Source organism: Hippopotamus amphibius, chromosome 2, assembly GCF_030028045.1.
Source record: "Hippopotamus amphibius kiboko isolate mHipAmp2 chromosome 2, mHipAmp2.hap2, whole genome shotgun sequence".
Taxonomy (NCBI): Eukaryota; Metazoa; Chordata; class Mammalia; order Artiodactyla; family Hippopotamidae; genus Hippopotamus; species Hippopotamus amphibius.
The window spans coordinates 23,787,432-23,804,541 of NC_080187.1; the positions used below are offsets into that span (position 1 = coordinate 23,787,432).

At 41.1% G+C, this 17,110-nt stretch overlaps 1 protein-coding gene across 1 annotated transcript in view; it reads left to right on the forward strand.

Annotated features, from left to right (window-relative positions):
* The first annotated feature begins 2,990 nt into the window (after window positions 1-2,990).
* Window positions 2,991-17,110, forward strand: part of SVEP1 (sushi, von Willebrand factor type A, EGF and pentraxin domain containing 1) — a 200,802-nt gene continuing 186,682 nt past the window's right edge. The window contains exon 1 of the mRNA XM_057722390.1: window positions 2,991-3,960. Coding sequence (XP_057578373.1) covers window positions 3,433-3,960 — 528 coding nt within the window. The 5' untranslated portion in view covers window positions 2,991-3,432. The remainder of the gene's footprint in view (window positions 3,961-17,110) is intronic.

The following is a 17,110-nucleotide window of genomic DNA, read 5'->3' on the forward strand; positions in this document are numbered from 1 at the left end:
TCGATATGGTAATTATTTGCTCTGTTCACTAAATATTTCTGGCTTTCTGTTTTCTCGGACTGTGGTAGGATTGTACTTCCCAACCTTTGGAATTAGACATGGCTACACATCTTTTTTTGGCCAATGAAATGAAGCAGAAGTGCTGTGTGTCATTTTTGGGGGGTAGTAATTCACTACGTATGTCCTCTTTTCTTTGCCATAGATTTATGAAAGCATCTATTGAGAGGATAGCTGCCATGGCTACCGGTTTCAGCTTATTATACAGGATCAAGTTCAGGTGAATGTAACGGGAAAACTCAATTAGAAGGGAGAGATAGGCAATCTGAGATGAATTTGGTGGTTCTGCTCTGTGAAGTCTGCAGGAACCCAGGCTCTTTCTAGATTACTACTCACCCATTACTATAATGTGACCATGATTCTTATCATCCAAGATGGCTGCTAGAGGTCTGGCACCATATTCATGTTCCAGGTAGAAAGATGGAATAACGCAAGAAAGGAGGAGACAACCAACAAGAGAAGCAGCTGCCTTTTAAAGAGGTTTTCTGGAAGCTGTCACACCAAACCAGGACTTACATATCATTACCCACATCCTAGCTACATGGCTGCCTTCATCTGCAAGGGAGGCTGGGATATGTAATCTTTATTTCAGGTACCTCTGTGCCCATCTAAAACTCAAGAGTGCTATTGCTATTCAAGAAGGGGAGACCAGATGTGGTAGCCAGGTGACCAGGTGTCTCTGCCACAGTGAGCATATGACCTAAGTTAGTATAGTTATTATAATGGCCCACCCTCTTCACCACAGTACCGGGCTAAGGAATCAGCATATAATCCATGCTTGCTTTGGTGGAGTCTTTCTTTAAGGTCATGGTAGTAGTTGTTTTCCTTGATTTTTTTTTTTTAACTTGAGCTTATGGGGAAGAATCGTCCCTTCTCAGAAGACAGAAACTAAATCTAACATGCAAAGAGAAGCAGAAGCGAGAGAAAAATGGAACTTAGGTCGTTCTTGATTTCCTTTTCCAAGCCTTTTTGAGACCAGCCCACCCTGCCCTTTCTTCAGTTTAGTTACTGACTGAGTCAAGCAATCTCTTCTTGCTTACAGTGAGGAGAAGCTGAGTGCCTATTGCTTGCAAGCAAAAAGTCCTAAAGCAATCGTCTACCTCCCTGGGTTTTTGTGAGGAGCATATGAGCAAACAGACATAGTAGTTGCTATGGTGCCTGGCACATAAAAGTCCTAAAATGTTAGCTGTTAATGATGTATTTGAAATAACACAGAGTAGCTGAAATTTGGACAGACTTTCTCTTTTTTTAAAGTCTCAGCCCAAATGAGGTTTTACTTATTCCCCGGGAAGACTGAGAACTTTCCCTTCTTGCTCCCTCGTCTCCATCCTTGCAGTTGTCCTACTGCACTGTAATTGTTTGCAAGTCTGTGTTCTCGTCTGATATCCTTTGAGCTTCCGGAAGACCGGAACTGAGTCTTATTCAGCTTTAAATCCTCAGTATCTAATATTCTGGCATGGTAGATGGTCAAGAAATACTGCTAGAAAAATAAGGATTTGAAGAGTATGTGTGATTTAATATGGTAGTAATAGCGATCAGCATTTGCTATATTCTAAGCACTAGCCTAAGAACTCCGTTTTTATGATTATATCCTCAATAACTTTTAATATGCTGTTATTATTACTCCATTTTACAGACGAGCAAACTGATGTCAATGTCATACAACTACTGAATGGTAGGAGCAAACTGATGTCAAGGTCATACAACTACTGAATGGTAGCGCCCAGACTTCATTCCAGGCAAATGGACTCCAAGAGCCCTAACATTTCAACCAATGTACTGTGAAGGTATTTCATTAAATATAGATGGAATTAAATCATCTGATATTAGGGACAAAGGAAACTCTGAGATCATTGAATTCCATCATGAGAGAGATGAGGACATTGAAGCCAAGAATTAGAGGTGTCTTGGTTCAGGTGATTTACACAATTGCAGAGGCATATCTACACAGGGCTCCTGACTCCTAGCTAGAATTATTTTTGTAAAGTGCACTCCACCTGTTATGCAAAGTTTACTCCTTCTTTGCACTTGCACCATCCCTTTCAGGGTTTTGTTTTGGAAAAACTACCCCCAGGTGGCAACTTGCGTTTCAAAGTAGCTATGTGCCAGGTACCATTCAGAGCCAAGGAAATAGCCCTCTATGGGTCTCACCTGTTGAAACAGACCATGGGCACATGAAAGAGAACTGGGGAAAAGGGACACTTACTCATCATTAGATTTCAGCACAAACTTCATGTCCTCTGCAAAGGCTTCCCTGGTCTTTCTAAAGTCGAGTCTATCTACCTAAGATCTCCTTCATAGCCTTAGCACGGTCAGCTGTAGTTATATACATTATTTCCGGAATATCTGGTTAATAGTCACCTCACTTGTTAGCCTGTAAGTTCCTTGGGGACAAGATCTGTGTCAATTTGTGTTCCTCCTTATATTCCAGGTGTCCTGGCAAACAACAGGTGCTCAAAAATATTTGTTTAAGGAAGGAAGGAGTGGCTAAATGAATAGATAAATGCATGAATACAGCACCACGACAAATCTTCCCTGTGGGCTGTATAGGGGTAGATGCAGCCCCTATATGGTGTGATCTGAGGGGACCCTCAACAGGACACACGCAGACACACCGCTGATCAGAAAGCCCCACCAGGAAAGTCCAATACACATCCACTTGGTGAGGGCTTTGAGGCACCTGAGAGGCAAAAAAGAGACACGAAAGGTGAGCAAGGAATTTTCAAAGGACGCTTTCAACCCCCTGGTCAGGCCGTGTGTGTTTTCCTCTCCAAAGTGTTTCCAATTACTGTGGCACTCTCGGTATCTGGATCCATCTCCAGTGAATTCCTCTGCAGCTCCTGCCAGACATATGGGATCAATCAGGGCTTCGGCGCTGGTGCGCTTGCTGCGGGAATGTTGACAGCCTGACAGACGCGGGGCTCTGGTGTCATGGAATCTCCGAGAGTCTTTGGCTTGAACCCGGGAGGAGAATGAGAAGGGGGAGGAGAGAGATAGAGGCAGAGATAGAGGAAGGAGAGAGGAGAGGGGAGAGGGAGAGACAGAGGAGGGAGAGAAGGAGGGAAGCGGGAGCTTTTTCTTGACTGCCCCCTTTCCTTCAAACATTTTATAGGCTTCAGGGAGAGCGAGGAGGAGGAGAGAGGGAAGAGAAAAGACGAGAGCGAGAGGGGTAGCGAGCGCGCGCCATCCCCCGCCCCCCTTGTCCCCGGGCTGCCGGAGGAGTCTGGACTGTGTCCCCAGTGTCAGATGAGAGGACGCTAAGGCTCGCGGCCGCCGTCCCGCGCCCCGCACGCCCCTCGGCGAGCCGGGCAGCCGAGCATCTCTCCGCGCCGGGCCGACGCCTGCGCTCCGGGCGGCCGCTCCGTCTCCAGCGCAATGTGGACGCGCCTGGCCTTTTGTTGCTGGGGTCTGGCGCTCGTTTCGGGCTGGGCTACCTTTCAGCAACTGTCCCCGTCGCGCAATTTCAGCTTCCGCCTCTTCCCCGAGGCCGCGCCCGGAGTCCCGGGGCGGCTGCCCGCGGCCGGCGAGGACGCGGCGGAGGCCGAGAGCAAAGTGGAGCGGCTGGGCCAGGCGTTCCGGCGACGCGTGCGGCGGCTGCGGGAGCTCAGCGAGCGCCTGGAGCTCGTCTTCCTGGTGGACGAGTCGTCCAGCGTGGGCCAAGCCAACTTCCTCAGCGAGCTCAAGTTCGTCCGTAAGCTGCTGTCCGACTTCCCCGTGGTGCCCACGGCCACGCGCGTGGCCATCGTGACCTTCTCGTCCAAGAACAACGTGGTGCCGCGCGTCGATTACATCTCCTCCCGCCGCGCGCACCAGCACAAGTGCGCGCTGCTCAGCCGCGAGATCCCGGCCATCACCTACCGCGGCGGTGGCACCTACACCAAGGGCGCCTTCCAGCAAGCGGCGGTAAGGTGCCCGCCCCTCCCGGCCCCGTCCCCAGCCCCAGCCCCAGCCTCAGCCCTAGGCCCGCGCACAGGCCCTGCCCACCCACCACTGCCCGCCCGGCTAGAAGGCGGGCTCAGCCTCGGGCAAGCCACAGCACCCCAAGTCAAGCGTCCCCATCCCCAAAGTCAGAATCATGCCTACCCTTCTATTGTGGGGGGGGGGGGGGGTGGAGTCGCTTGGGATGACGGATTTTAAAGGCTTAGGGAGATGTCAGGCTCCTTATTAAGTGGTCTTTGAAGACCCCCTTAGGAAGGGATCCTGGAGATGCTGTTCACATTCATGCTTGTAGGGATAAACCGTGGCCAACCTGAAACAGGTGAGTATGTTTTATGAGGTGTCTCTAAAGGTAAGAGGTGGAGTGACCTGAAAATTTCCCCAGTTCTCTGGTATGTGATTTCATGCTTTCAGTATGCATTTGGTTGCTCTGAGTCCTTTACAAGATTTTTAGCACCTGGAAGGAAGTCAGTTTTGGATGCTGGACTTCTACTCTGCCAAAATTTAACTTTTTCTGATTACCGTGTAATACGTATTCAGTTGAAGAAGATTTGGAGCCTATAGAAATGTCAGACACATGATAGCAAGCCAATGTTTGTGGAATGAATGGAACCAGAGGAGGAAAAGGGAAAAAAACCCTTCTAATCCCATCATCCTTAAAAAGCCACTGTTTACATGTTGTTGAACATTTGCCCAGGAAGCACATCTGCACATACTTTAAACTAAATTGGTGTCTTGCTGTTTTGTAGCCTACATTTTTCACTTGTTATATCATGAAATGATCTATATCATTATATATCTAATATAGTTATTATATACCTACCTTACTTGCATACTAATCTAATGAATGCACACACTATAATCTATTTTACCTGTTATCTGTTGGTTGGACACTTAGGTTTTTTATTAAGTTATGGTAAACACAAATATTTATGGACCCCTTTGACTACTTCCTTAGGATGAATTTCTGTAAAGTTGCTGAATTAGAGGATATGAACATTTGTAAACTACTTGATACATATTTCCAGTTCTCCCTTGGAGGCTTGTATAGATTTATATTCCCACCAGCAGAGTACCAAACAGCAGTAAGTTTGCCACGTGGTCACCAATAACATGTGCGAATGTTTTTAATGTCTTTGCCAATTTGATAGGTGAATAGAGGTATCATTTTAGCAAATTCAATTGTTTCAGTTTTATTGGGGAATGAACATTTTCTAATACATTTACTGGGCATTTGTATTTTTCCTTTGATAATTACCTGGTCATAATTTTTGCCCATTTTGCAATTACGGTACATGTTTGTTGATTTGTTTTAATGATTTGTAAAAGCTCTTTATGTAGTAAGACTGGTAACTCTTTTTTTATACATGCTGCAAATGTTTCTCCAGTTCATTGCTTTTTACTTTTGTTTATCACAGTGTTGTTAGATGGATGATTTAAATTTGTATATAGTCGAATCTATCAAATTTTTTCTTTAAGATCCTACATTTGTTTATATTCTTAGAATGACTTTCTCATTTCCCAGATCAGAGAAATATTTTCCCATCTAACAGTTTAATCTACCAGGAGCTTATTTTAGTGTATGGTATAACAAAGATGTCTAACTTTATTTTTTAATAAATAGTTAACCAGTTGTCCCAGCATCATTTGTTTACTAGACATTCATCCTTTTCCAATTTAATTGAATGCCACTTTTATCATACACTAAAAGCTTCTGGGTATTTATCTCCTCCTGGCTTTCTATGAATTTTTTATTATCCTGGATGATATGATAGTTCATCATATTATCTATCTACTATTTTTAAGTTTTGCAAAAGTGATTTAATTATTATAACCTTATAATATATTTAAATACCTGGTAGTAGAAAGTCTCCTTTTTTTAATCTTTTCTTTTTAAATCAGTTCTTATATGTTTATTACTTAATATGAATTTCTAATTCACTTTCACATATTTCAAATGAAACCAGCCAGGATTTTGATTTCAATATAGAAAATATAGAATTAAATTGAGAATTATTTACATTTTATAATAATAGTCCTTCCAAGTCAAAAATATGGTATGTTTATTTATAACCAGTGCTTTTTATATCCTTCAGTAAAGTTGTAGATTTCTAGTAATTGTCCTACGTATATTTTTCAAATTTAGATCTAAATGTATTCTATTCAATATTGCTATCAGGAATAGCATCTTTTCAAATTAAATTTTAAGCAATTATTCTTTTTTAATTTTTAAAATTTTAAAAAGTTTTGTTGAAGTATAGTCAATTTACAATATGTTAATTTCTACAGTACAGCTAGTGACTCAGTTATACATATATATTCTTTTGCGTAATTTTTCCATTATGGTTTATCACAGGATATTGAATAGAGTTCCCTGTGCTGTACAGTAGGACCTTGTTGTTTATCCATCCTATATATACTAGCTTGCATTTGTTAATCCCAAATTCCCAATCCTTCCCTCCCCCATACCCTTCTCCCTCGGCCTTGGCAACCACAGTCAGTTCTGTATGTGAGTCTGTTTCTATTTTGTAGATATGTTCATTTGTGTTATATTTTAGATTCCACATGTAAATGATATCATATGGTATTTGTCTTTCTCTTTCTGACTTACTTTGCTTAGTGTGATAATCTCTAGGTTCATCTATGTTTCTGTAGATGGCATTATTTCATTCTTTTTTCTGGCTGAGTAATATTCCATTGTATATCTACATCTTCTTTATCCATTCATTGTAGATGGACATTTAGATTGTTTTCATGTCTTGGCTATTGTAAATAGTGCTGCTAAGAATATAGGTGTGCATGTATCTTTTTGAATTATAGTTTTGTCTTGGATGTGGGATTGCTGGATCATATGGCAACTCTATTTTTAGTTTTTTGAGGAACCTCCATTGTGTTCTCCAGAGTGGCTGCACCAATTTACATTCCCACCAACAGTGTAGGAGGGTTCCCTTTTCCCAAAACACTCTCCAGCATTGGTTATTTGTACATTTTTTGATGATAGCCACTCTGACTGGAGTGAGGTGATACCTCATTGTAGTTTTGATTTGCATTTCTCTAATAATTAACAATGATGAGCATCTTTTCATGTGCCTATTTCCCTAACATGAATTTCTGAAGTGGTCGGTATTATTCCTTCAAAGATGATGCCCGTTTTTTAAGGCCTTTGATACGTATGCCAAATGGCTCTGCGGAAAGTAGGTACCAAATTGCGCTACTGCATGCAGTGCCTGCGTCTGTAACCAGGATGCAGCCAACACAGGTTAGTATCATTTGAACGTGACCACCTAATTTGTATGTGAAAAGTAGAACCCGTTTTTATATTGCATTTCCTTATTAGTGAGGCTGAACACTTTTTTCAAATACTATTGGGCATATATAGGTCTTCTTTTGAATACCTATTAAAATATTTTGGGATTATCATCCATTTTTCATTTGAGAGTGGTTCTTTTCCTTAGTGATTTGTAAATGCTTTCTAAATCTTAATGGTATTAACCCTCCCGCTACCAAGTCTGAGACAAGTATTTTTTCTGTTTTACTTGCCTTTGAATTTTGTTTATGATAATAGCATCTATCAGTCTGTTGAATCTACTTTTCATTTGTGCTTTTCCCCCTTTCCTATGAAGTTTGAAAGGCTTTTGCCTTTAAGAGATGAAAGAACTCCCTAAAGATGCCCTCTGTTTATTGAAGTAGTTGCGCCAGGCAGGGTTCAGTTTTGTAGCCTCAGTACTCTGTTGGCCTCCACTCTGAGTTCTCGTGAGGTCCCAATGGCTGGCCTTATTCCTCATGTCACTGCCCACTCCATCAGGGAAGAACCCCTCTGCATCAGAGAAAAGCTTGCCATAGATCAGCTCCTGAGCTTGGCCAGGTCTGTTGATCCAAAACAGTTAAACGAATAATGAGTACGAACTGCTGTCCTCAAGACCTGCTGTATCTTTGGCTCTCTCCTTCCAAATACTACATCCTGTCTTGGAAAGTGGAATTGCCAACAGGGGTCCCAGTGCCTTTCTTCAGCCTGGATCCATTTGTAATGGAACAAGCAGAGATTTCACAAAAGTTTGTGTTAACTGAACTTTCCCTGGACTTTATTTTCCTTTTCTCATTTTGGTTGGGTTATGAGAAGGTGCAGGAGAGGGTCAGCTGGACTCAGTTCCTGTCTAACCTGGAAACCTACATGTCTTTATTGTAACTTTGCCAAGCCTCTGATGAGCATGCTTAGGTATTGGGTTGCCCAAAAAGTTCATTTGGTTTTACGTTCAATATTACAGAAAAATCTGAATGAACTTTTTGGCCAACCCATTATGATTAAAATACAGTATTTATGGAGAAAATTGATAGAAGATGACCAATGTTTAGAAATAGTATTAGTACAAGTTTGAATGTGAATTTTGGCAAAGAGATCAAGCAGGACTGTTTTATCACAGGATTAGTTTTTTTTTTTTTTAATCAAAGAATTAGTTTGAAAATGATAAGCTGGGTGGTTCTGTTTGGAAGTTTAGACATTTCTTCACAGAGATGAGAAAGTTCATCAGATTCCCATGCATGCGTAGAATGGTAATCTTGGAACTGATTGTGATCTGCTTTATGTGAAACTGAAAATCATGGGGACATTTTTGAGGTTATTCATTACTTTCCCCAGAAAAATGAGTTTTTCAAACCTTTTCCATTTGAAGCTGAATGACCACATAGCTGTCCACAGCCACAAACACAGGCAGACAAATATGCAGACACATAAACATACACATAGATACACACTTGCAAGTACATGGCTGCCCCTCCCAATTCAGACATCTTACTCTCCTTATGTAACATCTCGAGATGGAGACTTTCTTTACCAAGCTGAAATCCGCTGTTATCTCTCAGCACATATGATTGACTAAACAGAAAGGATAACAGTGTTGCTTCATGTTTTATAAGGTGTCAGAATTGTACCACTTGATGGGGGAGTATATGTGTGGATACACTTTGTTTGAATGGATACAGTGTAGATGTTTTCTTTTTGAACACTACCTCCAACACTTATCAAAGAGTACTGGGCAAAAGCAGTGAAATCTGTAGCTGGTACAGATCCTTCCAGAGACACAGTCAACAGAATGGGGGAAAGGTTTAGCACCTTGAACTTAATTACATGAAAGGCTTTTACAAAACAAACAAAAAGCTCTTCAGCTTTTCCTTTCTAGGGAATGACTATTTCACCACGACCTTTCTTCTTGGTTTTTCTCCCTGCCGTGTATTTATAAATTGCCTTTCCTAAAGTGCATATTTTGGATTGGCCTCTCTATGAATGCAAAACTCTTCAACTCCTAAGCGTTTCACATTATAATAAAATCAGAGCCCCTCATCCCATTTCACTTTTGCTAAATATCTGTTACACAAACATAGCATGGATCTTCCTTTGAAAAAAATTTCTCCTTGCTTTATTGTTCCAGAGTTCCAGAAATGTGATCCTCTGGTGGGGAATGTGCTGCCTCACCAAAAATCTGAGGTCTAGATGGCCAGAAGACTGAGACTAGATAGGCAGAAACTCTTCCTAGCTTCAAGGAAAGGGCATCATTGTTATATGTCGACATTGGTACATGTTCACACCTTTACCTGGGGAGTAATCTTCTCTCCTTAGCTTCATGGGAAAAAAGTACCTGCTTTTAAGTATTCTAATAAAACCTGGAGTTGTGTCAGATGCCAGTGGATTAAAACCCTGATGAATAAAATTAGGGCTGTTTTGTTTTCCTATAATGAACCAATTATAGCCTGTGCTGCAGTCTTTCTGATGGCCCAAATGCTGAAGGGATAAGCAAAGTTTGGGTTCTCCTTCCCTATTGGAAGGGATAGAGGGGAGTCATACAATCTGCAGTGGATTCAGCTGTTCCAAATTTAGAGCGTTATTTAGATGTCAAGAATTGCTCACTGTTGAAGGAGTTGTTTGTTTTTGTTTTGTTTTGTTTTTTGATGCTGGAAAGATGATCTTCCCTAATTGCACCTCTGGAAACATTCTCTCTTTTGTGCTTCTTAAACTTTTAAACAACTCTCATATTATCTTGGTCTTCCATGGGAACTTCTTTTAAAATCCCATCAGTACTTTAGAAGTATAAATGAATGCATGAATGAAGCCTCAGTGCTTAAACTGATCCAGACCTATTATATATTTCCCAGGAAAAGATGGTGCTGAAATTCATGTGGGGGGTGAGGGTGGAGGGGCAAATAATGCTCAAATATTCAGTTCCAATTTCTTCTTAATCTAGTATCTGCATATTTTTTATTAGTTATTCCCAGCATATAGGACACTGTGATATGCATTAAGAAGGTGCACCTATGCTTCTGTTGAAGACACTTATCACTATTGGCTGCCAGTATTATATGATGTTTGGTTGAAATACATCATAAGGGTACTTGGTCAAAGACTGAATGCTTAGACACAGAGGAAGGGCAGACTGCTCTGTTCTACTTCACTTCTGTGGTCAAAGGATACGAAAGCCTCCCTCTGTGTCCTCGTGGTACACATGTTCTAGAGAGGATTTCTCTTAACAGTGGCCATGAAGTAAAATTATTAAATGTATTCATTCTTGAACAGATATACCTTTAATTTGTAAAGTGATCTATAATTTACAGAGCGCTTTCATGTTATGATTTTACAGAATCAGTTTTACAGAAAAAGGCATGGATACTAGGAGAGGTTAGGTAACTTAAATGCTACTCACAAGGCTAAGTAAATGCCAAAGGTAGAGTCAATCCAGGGTCTGATTTGTCATCTGGTCTCCCCCCACCCCACATCTTACTATATTACCTACATTTGTTGAGTTGTATCAAAAGCCAGAGAGAAGTAGGGAATTCCATCTCCAGAGCTTCTAAAGTTTTACGTAAGATATAATGCCAATCTAACCCAGAAGACAAAAACCATGGCTTTGAGGCCATATTCATTTCATGGGTGCTTTCAGTTGGCCGTCAGTGTGTGTGATATATATATGGCCTATGTGTGCATGTATAGCTGCATGTATATATGTGTGTGAGTATGTACTCATGTATTCTAAGATATATATATGTATGTTTACCATATGTTTTAATTTGGGCAGTCATTCTAAAATCGGGAGATAGCATTTTTTTTTTTTAAACTTACCTTTGGCACTTACTCTTGACAGATTGGAGTATGTAACAATTCTGGGTGTGATTCCTCTCAACTCATCAGCGTCCCCACTGGGCACTTAGAATTTCGTTTTGTGATATTTGATGTCTTCCACACTCTAATATGGACCAGTCATTGGCAAAGCGTGAGATGGTATAATCCCTTCTAGTTTGTCTTCTGAGCTTCCTTTTTAACCCAGTAAATTAGCTAAGATTAAGTTTAGCTGGATGTAGTAGAAGAATCTAAAGTACTACTGGCTTAAACATGATAAACAGTTGTTTCTCTCTCGAGTTAAGTCTTGAGTAGAAAAGTCAGAGCTAATATGGCAGCTCTCTGATGTCTTCAAGGACCCGGAGTCCTCTCTTTCAGACTTCTGCTCTATCATCTTCAGGTCACCTCATGATCCAAGATGGCTATTGGAGCTCCTACCATCAGCAGCTCATTCCAGACCCCAGGAGGGAAGAAAGGGCAAAGACAGTCACATTGCTCTTTAAGAAGACTTTGTAGCAATTCACACAATACTTCCATGTATATCTCATTGGGGGGAACTTGGTCTCATGCCCATCCTTAGCTTTACGGAGTTTTATTACTGAAGAGGAAGGAGAGTGTGGATACTGAGGAAGTGATCAGTGGTCTTTACCAAACCAGTGTGTCAGGAAGATTGTGTGTCTAACCAGAGAAATATCTGGAAATCCCATTTCATTTCTTCCTCATATGGCACTGGCCTGGCCCAGCTCAAGATGGGAGAGTCAGGCCTTGCCTGACTAAAAAACACCTTTATTCTTGTGCTAGATCATGGCTTTTTTTAGAAAAAACTATCAAAGTTCCTGAGCAATCCATTTAAATCTTGGCAACAGAAACTTCCTATGTTAGTTTCCCAGAAGCATCTAAATAATATGACATTCACTCCCAAATAAAAGATTATACTGAAAGTGATGGGGAAAAAAATACATCCCACAAAATATAATCAATATTTTATCATCAATTTAGTAAACCCAAACGAACCTTTCTCAGGAAAACGTGATTCTTCTTTGGCTTCTCAGAGGAAACTGTCAGGTTAAGAGACTTGTACATTCAAAGGAATTTCCTGTCCTGTATTATGTCTGCCTTTCCCATAGATTTTAAACACTATTCTCTAAATCTCCCCCAGCCATATGAAGAATGTATTTCTGGCATAGAATCTGCTTACATACAGTAACCTGCTTTGCTTTGGAGGCCAGCTGTGGGTAGGAAGCATTCTATGAGATGTTGTGGTAGCCCATGAATGTTGTTACAACACTTCACTGGAAATGAATGATAGTGGGAAGAAAATGAAATCTGCAATGCATTAGTAGGTGCATTTTCTTACTGATCTTGATTAAAAGATTTTTTAAAATATTTATCTTCTTTGCTGTCTGCCTTTGTCCTGAGGTCATTCAAGCAGTTGCCGTTTTATTTGTATAAAGAGTCAAGGAATAACAATTTTTCAAATTCAGAGCATTCTTTCATAGCTGCGGTGAACATGAAAGCTATAAACTTGAGAGAGTCTGATTACTCCATTTGTTTGAAACAGTGACAGCTACCTTGCTTTGTGCGAAAAGATGTCATTCAAAATTAAGAAAAAAAAACTTCCTACAAGATTAATAGAGAAAAACATTTAAAAGAATGTTCTTAGCAGGGCTTATTACAAGATTGAGTCATTTACGGAGTAAAATTAGTTTACTTAGTAAATTTACTTAGTCATTTACTATGTAAAATCCAAGTTGGATATTTTTCCAGTTGTAAGAGTGTGTAAAATGTATTTTGAGGTATGGGAGTTCGGTGCACTATTTTCTTAATTCCCTCTGAAATGCTGCTGATAGTTTTCACTGTTCAGTGCCCATCCTGCTGTACCTGGTTAAAGGATATACCGGTTGCTAATGTAAAATATAGTTTTATAAAATTTCAGAGATGATATTTGAAATGTATATATATGTATACGGTTAAAATACATACACTTCCAATTTTCTCAGATATAAACTCTCGCAAATTTCCACTGGTCCCACCTCTAAACTTATGTGCATCTGTATTTAATCATACTTCCTTACCTTCATTAGAGTAAGGGTCTCTTCCCTCAGCTCAGGAAGACTTTCTACAGAATATTTCTCCTTATTTCTTCCATCTTCAAGATCTTCCTCTTAATAGCCTCCTTTCTCTTAATGTAGAGCATTCACAATACATCTGTGTATTTAAAAATTGGTAGCATGTTTCCAGAGCAGTATGGTAAATTGGCAGTATGTTTGCAGAGTCTTAAAAGCATAAATTGCAAAACTAAGTTATTACCCATCAAGGAGCTTCTCATAAGAAATAATTCAAGAAACACACAAAGATTCCTGTAAAAGGATGTTCATCACAGCATTCCTTGGGATAGGAATTTAGACACAATTTTTGGCTGTGGTTTGGGAGGGCTTAATAAATGACACCTTTCTTCATCTCTCCTGAGTTCTAAATCAGTTGAATTTTAATACAGTAGAGAAGGCAGGTGAGAATCAAGCATGCCCTCAGCTCCTGGTTAATGCAGAATGTGGCTTAGGTGCACAGCTCCCTAATCCTCAGTCTCTAAATTAGATTGACTTGCATCCCCACGAACAGGCAGTGCTGGGCACATGGAGCCTCTGTAAAACACAGACGGGCAGCCAAAGGCCAAAGAAAAGGGGAGAGAGAGGGGCTGAAGAAGCCCCCCTTCTCAGGGGAAGGGTGAGAATGGGGGTGTCAGGGGACAAGAGGGTAACTCTGGTGGCTGACGTTCCACCCAGAAACTAGAGGCAGCAACAACCAAGTTCCAAGTTTAACAACGTAAAAATGTATCCACAGTGAAATATATTCCATAAAATTGTATCTTTAAAGACTATTTAATGACATTGTGAATTGGCCAAATATCATATTAAATGAGCCAAAGCTCTCTCTGTGTTTACCATTGCTGTATAAAACTGTATATGTAAAAGTCCAGTTTCATAAAATATATGCACTCAGCAAAACGACTGGGAAGAAAAATTTCAAACTGTTAACAGTAGTCATCTACCGGTTTAAATCAATCCATTTCTTCTGCCTTTGAAAAACTAGTATTAAAAACTACTAGGAAGTGAAATAGCATTGCTCACCTGGGCACAGATGATTGAAGACATGCCTTTGGGGCATCTGGAGGCATAGCCTGAAGTGGCTGGTCTCAAGTATAAAAATCCTTTTGAATCTCAGCTTTTATCTAAGTTGTCATGGGAACTTTGTATTCTAGTCCACAATACAGTCTACTTTAAGAAAAATAATGCATTCGCTGATTATCAGGAAATCGAAGTGAAACAATTCCAATCTTTGTTGTTGTTGTTGAATGCCACATGCTGTTGTAAAAAGTCCATCAGGACTGCAGAATGGTCCTGGGTTGAAAGCACTGACCCTACAGATCCTGTTACATCCTCCAGCTGTCCCTTTGCTTCTTCCTAGTGTCACATTGCGTCTTGAGGATCCAAACTCACATAAAACTCTACACACAGATGACTGGTTGTTTCACCACTTGGCAAGCTCGCTGTGGGTGCTCACTCAGGAGAGGAGCCTGGATGGCTGGCCACAATGTGACCCAGAGTGGAGTGTTGAGGCTGCAGGTGGTGGAAACAACTGACTCCATCACTTGCTGAGAGGTCGGGGGAACATGGCCCTCCTTTGACTTGTCACTCACGGAGAGGGATGCTGACCCACTGCCCTGTCAATCCCTCTTACTCTCTCTCATCAAAGAACATTCTCAGGGCAGAAAGATATTGTCTAACCCATTAATATCATCACATGTAGATGAAATAATTGCTTCAAAGGAGGCATTTTCCACAATCCATTCTTCTCTAGCTCTCAAGGTTTTCTGTTTTTTGTTTGTTTTTTTTAATGATTTTTGTTCTGTGCAGTAACAGGCAGCCTATTTGCCTCTGCTGTTGGTGGAGAGGGTTCAGGCACATTCAGCTGTGTTGTTTGATAGTGTGTTTTGATAATGGTTCCTCTTTCAACGTGGCTCACTCATTTTGACCTACACCAATCGAGTCGTCCTGCAAATAAGGCCTCGTCGTTTTAATCCTGTTTTGTAGGCTTTACCTTTCCAGATGAATCTGCAACTGACTTTGAAAGAAATTAAGCAATTTTTATTTGCTTATTTGTGTTTTTCACAGTACCATTTCTAGCCAAGGTTTCTCTCTTTTTAGTCACAATTTCCTTGAAAATATGTGTCTTGGCTTTTAAATGCTGCTCCCAAAGTGGTGATTTCAGACAGTTATTGTTGGAAGTTTCTAGCAATAAACACACCAAAGTTTAGGCTATTTGTGTCTAATCAATAGTAAAAATCTGCATTTAAGCACCCTTCAGCAACAGGATGTGATGTAGGACTTTCTCTCTGGTCTCAGGTTTGGCAGTCAGGGCCCATGGCTTAAAATAACAAACACTGAATATTCCACGTTTTAAAGAGAGCCGCCGACAACTGCAAGTGATGCATTCCCTCAGAGTTCATGGGTGCTGTGCAGAGCAGGCCCTACACAACCAGCCATCCCCCTCACTGCCTGCCTAGCACCGTGCTCTAGTTTATACCATCAGAGAGCTGAGAAGCAGGGGAAAAACTGAGACCCAGAAACAGAGCAGGCTTTGGGATCTTTGCCTTTGGGAAGAGCACAGTTCCTACTGAAAGGCTGATCTCTCCTGGCCCTCATGGAGTATTTTCCCCTTCCAGCAGCTCAGTGAAGGGGAGACCAGCATTCTCTATACTGGTTGGAAATTTACTTGGGCGGAAGCCTTGATTTGCTCCTGTGCCCATTGAATGGAGACAAAGCAAGCCGGAGACACGCCCAGTGTCTCAGTTTTGCTTCTGCATGAAGCGGAATTGAGATGAGGATTCCAGTGCAAGTAGCTCATTTGGCAGATTGCTAGTGGGGATGTGAGACCAGAAGGGAACCAACAATTACGGGAAAGGTAATTTGTGCTTAGTCCCACTAGGAGCCAAGGTGGAATTCAGGCCTTTGAATGAGCACAGCAGAGAGGGATCTGGGGCATTTACAGACCTACTCTCATCAGTCACTGTTGAGGGCTGCTCTCTGGAGGTCATTAATTCTCTGTCACTCTCACCCCCCCAGCAAGTGAATAGAGTGGTCTCCAAAGGCAGCCCTCAGACAAAGAGATACAGATGCTTGGATATGGGAGGGGGCAGTATTGACAGGGTCTGCTGTTGTGGGCAGAGAGGGGGCCTCAGAGGAACAGCCTGCCCTGCCTACATTTGGCAAAGCAAGGATGCGTGACTTTTCCATGGGTGAAGGAGAACATGGAAAATAACTGGACTTGAGTCACTTTATTGCCCGCTAAGCAGGCAGCCGGCGTAGGGAGAAGTTACGGGGTGTACTGCCGGAAGTGGGATCTGAGAAGAGAACACACACATGGGCCAGCGATTGTTAGTCCACAAACACAGGAAGCCCTGATGACTTTTTCTCTGTCACCTTTCACTTTTTTCTCTTTTGAAATTTCCTCTTTCTCCTGTAGTTTCAAGGTATGAGAGCCAATATCAGAACCTAGGAAACAGAGGTAGCTGAAGTCCCAGCAGTAGAGTTCTTTTCAGAAATTTTGCTGAGTAACCTATATTCAGCTATTTGATATTTTCCCAAATGTGAGGAAATACTGGAGGGAGTTATCTAATTAAATTGGGAAATTACAGGGAAACGTGGTACATACTCTTTTGTAGCACTTGTCTCGGAGATGTCTGTCTACCCTCTGATTGTTAAGGACAGAGATCACATCTTATCTGACTTTATATCTCTTATAGGACCTAGCAAATGATATTCATTATAACCTTAGTTCTTGAAAAGACATATCTTTAGTATATTCAGTATTTTTAACTTTAGTGTATCAAAGATAGCACTGTGCTTCTCTGATTTCTCTTCTAACTAAAACAAGGATGGTTACGACGTCTCATTAAAGGAATATGCAGTGGATGCTTGGCTTCTTAAATGATAGATTATAATAATTTTAGTA